At 36.9% G+C, this 10,445-nt stretch overlaps 1 protein-coding gene across 1 annotated transcript; it reads right to left on the bottom strand.

Moving 5' to 3' along the window:
- Nucleotides 1-208: 208 nt before the first annotated feature.
- On the bottom strand, nucleotides 209-523 carry LOC129679309 (enhancer of rudimentary homolog). Its single transcript, XM_055610333.1, has one exon. It carries the CDS (start codon nucleotides 521-523, stop codon nucleotides 209-211), a length of 315 nt encoding a protein of 104 aa, XP_055466308.1.
- Nucleotides 524-10,445: the final 9,922 nt, after the last annotated feature.

The following is a 10,445-nucleotide window of genomic DNA, read 5'->3' as shown; positions in this document are numbered from 1 at the left end:
TTCCATCTATATCATCATAAACATGTTAAAAAGAAAGAAAATCAATAAAGGGGGCAATGGAGTTTTCAGAGTAAAGAGGCCCACATTTCACCTAATACATAAAATGGAGAAACAGGGGCTTATCAGTGAGAGCAGCTACTGCTGCACCACGTACCTGAGGTCCAAGACGGACGGCCCCAGGTCCGGATGCTTCCAGATCACTATGACCCTATGACCCGGCTGGTTGTGCCTGCTGACTGAGTAGCATGTAGATCCTCTCTTTGATCCACTCTCGGTTGTGAGGCTTGTAGGTCTGGGTATCTTCGCGGAACACCAGGCAGCTGAGGTCTACCATACGGTCGATAAACTCGAAGAGCTGACTGACGCCGTAAGTGATGGACTGGCTAAGCGGGTTCATCCTCTTCAGGTGTTCTTCGTACATCTTACAGATGCCTACCATGCATTCATCCACGGATGCGTATTCCACGTACGTTCTTCCTTCGGGTCTCTGAGTAGGCTGCACCAGCAACTTGATGGGCGTCATTGCAAGAAAAGCGTGCCAGCAGCCCGTCAGCAGTCAGTCAGGCCTACAGCTAGAGCTTCCCACGAGCTCCGCTGCAACGTCCCTAACAGCAAGTCTCGCGAGAGCCGAGCGCAGGTAGGCATGCTGCCTCTCTAAGCTTGTCGGTTGCACCCTCCAAAGTCCGCCCTGTGGCGACTATCTCATTGTTAATGGTTCCATATGCATAAACACAGCGGATTATTTAACAGTGTTCTTAGAGTTCTCGAGAGGCATCTCAGTGGGAAACGTATTGGTTTAATACACGTTTTTATTTAAATAACCTTTGACAATATATTTTAGATGGAAGTTAAAGGCATATTCATGAAGTGAAAGTAGACAAGAAAATCCGTATTTACACACCCCTTATATTAGCAACAACATGAATTTATTCAACCTTGTTTGCAGTCCTCATTAACTTCACCTAATTGTTAATATTGTTTATAAATATTTGCATAATGTTCTTTCTTAAGAGTATGCACTTCATTTCAAAGTATGTGTTAATTCGCTATTCTACCATAGAAAGAACGTGAGGTTGTCTTTAATACAGGGTAAGTCACAAATTTCACTCTTTTACTTTTTCTAGAAGATTTAATAAGAAGAATAAATTAGAAAACTCTCAAGTGATAACAAAAGAAAGCTATTTTTATGCTCTGTGGATTGCGAGAGCATTACATATTGTTAAATTGTACCATAAAGGGAGGCAGTATCTACTAACTACATCTATTGAAGGAATGTTTTAATTTACAATAAAATACAGAACGGGGGCAAATAAGAATCTATCAATTAATATCACCTTAAAGCCACTTTATAAAGAGAGTGCCATCATTTCCAACACATATTTTCTAAAATTGGCTGAAATAAATGCATAAGCACTATCAATTGGTCCTTTAACAAAGAGAAGCAGATCATATTAGCGACAAATCATAGCAAGGAAAAAGGACAAAGAAATAGCGATGTTTCATGCAGCGCTTTTATTTTTTAAGACAAATACTTGTATAAATGGATTTTACAATACTCGTTAAGTTAAATAGAAGTATATATGGGCATGATTACAATAGTTTTTTCTAAGAGGGGGAAAACAAACAAACAAACAAACAAAAAAACATTTCAGGTTGTTTTGACCATAGACCTTGGGATGCAAGGTTGGATTTGATTGCCTTGGCCACTGATTCAAACCTGAGCATTCTCCTTTCTATATTACGATTCATAACAGTATCTATATCCCATAGTTCTGGTGAGACCTAATTCCTTGGATTTCCAGCAACATACCCAATATGTGCTGATAACTGTGTTGTTGGCAGCAACAACCTTAGTCAGGTTGAATTTCAGTTGTTGAGTTTCCTTAGCTAAGTAAGAGCGGTGATGAGAAAGTGGGCTATGGATTATATTCACTGATGGGGGGAAGTGACCTTATCAAAATAAAGAAGTAGCTTAAACATAAGATGCACACAGTACTCTGAGAAAAAAAGTAAAAGAGATAGCTGCCACACTATGAGCCCCATCTCTCACAATCTGCTTTGGAGGTAATCTTTGATATCAAGGTGACCCATCATCATTGCCCAGAGGATAGGAGTATGGCCTGAGGGGCTGCTAGTGCTGCTGGCTGTGATTGTGGACATGATGGAGGCGAGAAATGCATTTAAGGCCACTGCATAATGTCCTGATTTTTTTTTTCCTCTACCTGAAATCTCTATTAAAAAAAAAAAAAAAATACTACTCACATAGTCAATGTTTTTCATGAAAATGCTTTCCTTAAGGCTTACAGTTTTCTTGTCTGAAGCCAGAGACTGCTGCTGTTTCAGTTTCCGATGAGGTAACTTTTTTTTTTTCTTTCCTTTGATAAATTCCTTCTTTTCTGAACAGAAAGGGTTTCAGCTACTATTCTACAGTCCAGCAATTACTACATCAGGAATCTAACTTCCCCTGGCAACAAGTGTTTAGAGCAGTCACAGTCAGGATGCAATTCTCCTCTCACTGCTCCTTGGCCTTTGCAGCAAATAAAGCAAGAAAAAGTTGGCATACAACTCACAGTCTTCTTGCCTCTGCCTTTCTGCCACTGGAATTATGAATATATGTCACTATGGCAAGCGCTGAAAGCATACGTTACAAACATGACAGATGTATGAGACTAGGTGGTTTTTAAAGAAGGGACTTTTAAAGTTTTTTCTATCCTTCTTATTTCAGGATTCTTGATGGTATATACTGGATTTTCAGATAAATTACCTTCTACGAGATGAGGTGCTCGTGTGTAAGAACACCAGCTACTCTTCTAGAAAACCTGTGTTCTGTTTCCAGTACCTACATAACAGGCCACAACTTTCTCTAATCCCACTTCCGTGGGATCTGACGCCCTTTCCTGGCTCTCCTAAGCACTGCAGAAACATGAGGTACAACCAGATCACCCAGACACATAACATAAAAAAAAAATTAATCTTAAAAAAATACCCAGCTCCTATCATTAAACGCAAAAGATGATATTCTTTTATTTTTTGCAAGTCTCCAAAATATTTTCCTTTAATTTAGCAATCAACAACTAACCAGTCAGAATAAAAAGTCTATTTTCCAGGTAACTATAACAATTCTGATAAAAACAAATTAAAAAAAATGTCAATTTTGGGGAATGTTTCTACATATTGATATGTTTACTGCTGTTTTGGATATTAGGTGTGACAAAAATGTCTTTCAATGTGCTGATGTTAAGGATGCAGGACCTTAAAGAATTGGGACCTAGAGGTATGTGGTTTGGTCATTCAGTTGTTGCATTCAGAAGAAATTAATGAAGGTCTTAAGAAATGTTTTTTTTCTAAGAAGACATTTCTTATCAAGAGCAACCATGTTATAGTATGATTTTGATTGTCCCTCCATTGGATAAACCTATGATAAGACATGGAGAACTGTAGTGGTTGAATGAGAATGGTATCTAGCACCTCATATATTTGAATATTTGGTACTTACTTAGTGAACTATATAGGGAGAATTGGGTGTGTGGCTTTGAGATTTAAAAAGCCCAAGCCAGTTTCAGTGTTTCTTTGTTCTTGCTGCCTGCAGATCAGGATACAGAACTCCCAGCTGCCATGTTTGACTGTATGATGGCTTGTTCCCTGCCTTGTCTGTAGTATCAGGTTTATTATAACAAAATTGTGAAATCAAACACATATTCCACTAATGTATAAGAATTACCAGTATTTTTGCTGGTATGCTGAAGAAAACAATTAAAATGTGATTTAATACTACACATTCCAAAAATGCTATAGATGCCTTCTTAAAATCTCTAAATAAATGGTTTTGCTAATATTTTAAAAAATATTTCTTTATCTCAATAAAAATTTGTGCTAGATCAGTGAGAAGCTGTTTTTTATACTAAATGATCCAAACTGAATTCTATCTAAGTGAATTAGCAAAGGTGTGAAGATGAGTGACAAAGTTTGAGCGTTGCCATCATTTTCCATGTTGCCTGTACACAAAATAGCATAGAGAGGAATCATTAAATTATTTTAATTTGATTGCAACACATACAATTAAATGTTTTAATACTTTTTCAATTAACTTTATTGAGATTATTCTCTTACTCAAAAACCATGTGTGTGTGTGTGTATATATATATATGTATGTATATATATATATATATATGATTTTTATTTAACTAAAATGTAATCACATTGGTTATATCACTTCCTCCTCTCCTCTCCTCTTCTAAACCACACCCATGTCAGCTGTACTTTCATTCAAATATAGGGTGTCCATAACTATAATTGCTACATAAACATTCTCTCTCTCTCTCACAGACGCACACATACATACACACACTCCCTCTCTCTCTCTTTCTGTGTGTGTGTGAACAAATATAGAATGGTCAGTTTGCTGGGTCTGTTTGGTGTTGCTTACATCTTTTTTTTAGGGTTGACCAATTGGGATCATTTAACTACTGAGAGGACTCATCTATGCAGAAGACTAATTTTCCCTCTCTTGGTGGATTTTAATTGCTCTCCATGTAGAGGTGGGCCCCAGGCAATTTCCTCACAATTATTTTCATGTCAACTGCTCTTGTCATTATTCAGGTCTTTTATAAGTAGCCATACTGTTGAGATATCAAAAGTTTAGCATTCCTGTCATACCTGGAAGAAAGTCTTGCAATTTTTTTTGTTTTGTTTTCCATTTTATTGATTGTATGTGGTGTCAGTGTATGTCTCTGTGTGAATGTATCTGTGTGTGTGTGAGTGAATGTGTGTGTTTATGATACAGAGATCGAGAGAGGGAAAAAGAAAGGGGGGGAGAAAGAGAGGTTGTGTATGTGTTCATGTGTTCCATGGAAAACCTAAGGAAATCACAGGACAACTTGTATAACTTGGATCTCTAACACAAAAGTGAGTTTTGTGGATCAAACTCAAAGTGCTTTTATTCACAGCACTATCTCATGGGCCAAGAATTCTACTTTTAAAATGTTAAGTATGTATTTACTTATTCAAAAATTGAATAACTAAGGTATTTTCCTTAATTTATCTAAAAAATAATTTTTTGTTATATTGTTTAAATAATTTCCCTGGTAATAAGTTACACAGCACTCTGCCGAGGGTTTGGTTATGAGTCTTAGTGTCTGCTTTGAAACACTGCTAGGTAGAGTCTTTCAGATGCCTTTTGTGGTAGACTCCTGTCATAAGTTCAATGCACATCCCATTTGTCTTTCTAAATGAGGATTAATCACCTTCGCCTGTGTCCACTTTCTTGATTATCTTCTTTAGGTGTGTAGATTTCATTATGTTTATCACATCTTGTAGGTCTATATAAGCGAGTATATACCAAGTTTGTCTTTCTCCTTCTGGGATACTTCACTCAGAATGATCTTTTCTAGATCCCACCACAAACCCTCGGCAGAGTGCAGGGAATCATATGAAAGAAGGGAAGTTAGTATGATATGGAAAGGATAGGAGCTCTACAAGGACCAAATATATCCGGGCACAGGGTCTTTTCTGAGACTGACACTTAACCAAGGACCATCTATGGATATAACCTAGAACTTCTGCTCGGATGTGGCCTGTGGTAGCTCAGTAACCAAGTAGTTTTCCAAAGTAAGGGGAACACGGACTATTTCTAACAGGATCTCAAGGGCAGGCTGTTTGACACACCCCCCCCCCCCACAGGGGAGGAGCAGTCTGTTAGGCCACAGAGGAGGACTTTGCAGCCAGCCCTGAAGATACCTGATAAAACAGGGTCAGATGAAAGGGGAGGAGGTCCTCCCCTATCAGGGGACTTGGAAAGGGGCAGGGAGGAGACCAGGGTGGGAGTGTGGGGTTGGGGAGGGAATGAGGGAGCAGGATACAGCTGGGACACAGAGTTAACAAAATGTAACTAAAAAGAAAAATAAAATAAAATAAAAATAACAAAAAAAAAAAAAAAGTTACACAGCCATCAGCATGTACCAAGATTTCTGAAGTCTTTAATAATCTAAAAATATTTCAAGAAAAACAATTATATGATTTGCATAAAATGCATACATATTCATAAACTTCAAGAAGCAATACAACAAGCCATTTGGGCAAATTGGGTGTTATTTAATGGTTTTGCATTTTCACAATAGTTAACATTATTCACAATAAATTTATACATCCCTGAGAAAACTGCTGACCTTTCAAGGACACTGATATTTTCAAAACAAAATAACTTCTTATCAATTTTTTATCTCCTTAACTGTGACCAGAATTCATGTTATTTCAAAAAATGCCTTACTGGCAAGTAAAGATCAAGAACCATGAATTTATGGTGACTGATGTAGTATTCCTGTCATAGTATTCCTGTCCTATTCCATGTGCAGCAGCAATTGAAAATGAGTGCCAAGGTAGTCAGTAATTTTAGAATGAACTATTAGGAAAGCAAAATGAATCAAACCTCACATTACCCTCCTGAAACGTTCAGAGTTTTGGAGAAGGATTATGACATGAAAGAAAACTCCATTTCATGCTTTATTTCTCTTTTTCTCTCTCTCAAAGTAACAGCTTCAAGATGTTAGGCACTAAACCAGAAGGGGACAGTAGGCTCTTGGGAAAAATGTGGGTGCAGAGGTCAGAAAAGCCCTTACCTTCATGCAATGGAGAGCTCTTTCTTACTTAGAAAGTGTTGTTCAGTAGATGATCATATGATTTTTCTCTTTGTATCTGGAAGGATTATAAAATAAACATACATATTTAAGCAAAAATAAATGTTCAATGTGACTTAGCCTTATGAGAAATTAAAAAAGTCACAGAGTATTAAAAAAAAATAATAACGAATTGGGGAATAGCCAGTAACCTATGACCTGACCTGAGTTATATGCCCTGAATCTATACAAAATTTAAAAAAGAAAAGAAAAGAAAAAGGAAAGCCAGGCTTGGATGGACATCTTTGTAATTCCAACACTAGGGAAAAGAGATAGGTTGAGTTCTGGTGCTCTCTGGCTAGCCAGACTAGCATAAATGGTGAGCTCCATGCCAATAAAAGACAGTACAGGCTTATGTACCAAGGTACATGTCTGCTAAGGAGCAACAGCCAAGGTTCACCTCACCTCAGTGCATGTGTATACATGCATCCCTGCACACATACACACACACCCCTGCACACCCACAGGAACATAAACCCATTTGAAAAATTGCCCTTATGCACAGAAAAATTAATATTTATTTAATTTGAGATATGGTAATATATAAAAGTTATTAAATTGAAATTTGAGCCATAAAATATTAATTCACATTCAAAACAAAATTATGTACTTTTATTTATACAGTAAAACCTTGCCAACATCTTCTTTTGAAGAAGGAAGGTAGCAAAAACATCAAGGGCCCACTCTATGACAAGTGCCGCACTTGGTTTATTTTTTGCTTGTGGTATTTGATTATTCATTGATGTCATCAAAAGATTATTTTCTATGTGCTACAGGGATGAAAAAAATGAGATTTACATCTAGACTTCAGAGCTACATACATTTTATATATTTATACAAAACTTATACACAGAGAATATTTTTAAGTAAATAAAGGTATAGAGAGATTATGTCATGGTTAGGATCACTAGATGCTCTTTCAGATGACCGAGGTACAATTCTGAATGTCCATATGTTGCTCATAACCATCAGTAGTTCCGGCTTGAAGATATATGACACTATTTTCTTGTCTCCTTGGGCATGAGGTCTTCGCATGATGCACAGAGAGACATACATACAGGTAAAGCACCAACGCCCAAAAAAGTAAAAGTAAGTAAAGCTTCCAAATAAAATAAAAAGTAGATAGCATGTGAAAATAACTTTGTTCTTGTTTTATTAACAGATCTTTCATAAAAAAAAGTGAAATTTAACACTGATGGATGACTGAAATTTAAATTGTGTATATCTTTAAATATTAAAATATTAAAGCTGAATGTCATTTCTCAAATGGTGTGACATATTGAGCCTTTTTTTGTGCACTGGTGGCAAGATAATGCACCAATATACTAATATATGCTTGTATAAATATAGATAGCCTTTCCATTACTCTATATTATTTTAGCTAAAAATAATATATTAAGCATTTGGAATTTGAATTTCACAGGTGAAGGATCTAATCACCCATGCAGCTGTCAAATTCAGAGCAGCATATGAGAAGTGGGAGAAATGTACAAGTGTCAAGAAAAGGAGCATCCTTTCAAGTACCGAGATTTCACTGACAGATGGCTTGATAGCTTATTTTTTATATTCAATGAATTCTCATAGTCTCCATAGCAAATGCATTTTAATAATGCTTCATATGTCAAATTAATTTATTGAAGTAACCAGATGATAGAAAGTAAGTTTACAAAACATTAATGAAGAATGGAAAAGTATTTCTCATAATCATATATAATGTTGAAATTCAATAAAGTCAGTGAATTTAATTTCCATTTAGATAGCATAAGATGATATTTCTGTAAAAATATAGATGGAAAAGTACAATAATATATAAAATTATTAGGAGGAAGTCTCCTAAAGAGGTCTCCAAATGGGAACAAGCCACACCATTGATAACAATTAGTTTGTGTTAAAATCCACAATTGAAAGTAGTGGATATGAGGCCAAAGGGGCAGAAATATCTTTGAAAACTACACAGCTGCCAAAACTTCCCATATAGAGGAAAAATTAGAGTAAGAGATATATGCACTCCTTCTTGCAGGAGGTGGAGTTAAATGTCTACCTTCTTTGTGATTTGCTCTCAAAAATAGTATATTTTTGAATGGGAAATGTCATCATTCTATAAGAAAGAAACCTTCAAAACATGGTGTAATCAAGGTGGTACTGTTAACCACACCATAGAGGTCACATGGCCATTCTGTAGTCTGTGATAAGCTGAGATTGTAAGGGAACTTCATGTTGTGACATCTTTTCCCCAAGCCTATTACCTCTTCTGAAAGGCTAAGATAACAAGCATTGACATTTTGTGCATCACCTGGGCTTACCTACAGACTGTCAACACCATGTACAACCAAGATTCTGAAATTGTCCCAGGAGTAAAAAATGTATGTCTGGTCAAGAAAATGTAATGAAGTGTCTTAGATCAAACCTTTAAATGATAAGAACATATACAAATGCATATAACTTAAACACTATAAACAAAAAAGCCCCCTGGTGAAATCCAAATAATGTCTGTTTTAGCAACAATAGTACTGTACCAACATTAATTTCTTAGTTGTAAAAATCTCATGTTGTCCAGGATTGCCTCAGATTGTGTTTTCATTGATGGTTCTATTTCCATTTTTAGCTTTTTCACAGTTTTATTTATTTCCTTCTCCTACTTCATGGTAGTTTACTGTATTGCTTTAATTTCTTTAATTCTTTAGCCTGTTTGATTGTATTTTCCTGTGCTACTTTGATAGCTTTATTTTCATCATTTAAGGATGCTATCATTTTCATAACCTAAGATTTAGAACTTTTTTGTGTGTGCTTTGGGGGTAATAGTATTTCCAGGGCTTTCTCTGCTAAGACTTTTGATTTCAGTGATAACAAATGGCCCTGAGTTTCATTGCTTGTGTTCTTACAATGGCCTCTGGCCATCTGGTTGACTCTGGTGTTCATCAGCCTGGGGGTGTCTCTTCTGTGTTCCCTATCTGTGTCCCAGATGAGGCAGGCAGATGGGGAGTAGGCAGAAAGATCTCCAAACCAAAAGCTATACTTCTCCTGGGTATATACCCAACCACTCTCTTCCATAAAACAAGGACACTTGCTCAACTATGTTCATAGCAGCTATATTCAAAATAGCTAGAATCTGGAAACAACTAGATGTCCCTCAACCAAAGAACTGATAAAGAAACTGTGGCACTTGAGTTTTTGATTTTAGCCATGCTGATGAGCAGTGTGCAACGAATCTTATGAAAGAAAAGGAGATAGAACAATCTGGAGAGGACAGAAGCTGCACAAAGAGAGCAACAGAACCAAAATGTCTGGGCAGAGGGTCTTTTCTGAGACTGATACTCCAACCCATGACCATGCATGGAGACAACCTAAACCCCTGCACAAATGTAGCCATGGCAGCTCAATCTCCAAGTGGGTTCCCTAGTAATGGGAACAGGGACTTTCTCTGACATGAACTCATTGACTGGCTCTTTGATCACCTCCCCCTGATGGAGGAGCAATCTTACCAAGCCACAGAGGAAGACAATACAGCCAGTGCTGATGAAACTTGATAGGCTAGGGTCAGAAGGAAGGGGAGGAGGACATTCCTTATTAGTGGACTTGGAAGGGGCATGGGATGAGATGAGGGAAGGAGGGAATAAGGGGGCTGGGATACAAAGTGAATAAACTGCAATTAATAAAAGAATTTAAAAAAAGAAACTGTGACACATTTACACAATGAAATACAACTCAACTATTAAAAACAAAGAAACCCATAGTCTATCAAGTCTCATCAGAGCTGCCTGGATCCTCTTCCTC

This window comes from Psammomys obesus, unplaced genomic scaffold (assembly GCF_907164565.1).
Source record: "Psammomys obesus unplaced genomic scaffold, mPsaObe1.curated_primary_1811, whole genome shotgun sequence".
NCBI lineage: Eukaryota > Metazoa > Chordata > Mammalia > Rodentia > Muridae > Psammomys > Psammomys obesus.
Note: the sequence above shows the minus strand (reverse complement) of the source record. Positions and strands in the feature narration are given on the sequence as shown.

Excerpts from the sequence above, each read along its gene's own strand:
- LOC129679309 (XM_055610333.1), bottom strand. The coding sequence starts at position 523 with ATGACGCCCATCAAGTTGCTGGTGCAGCCTACTCAGAGACCCGAAGGA.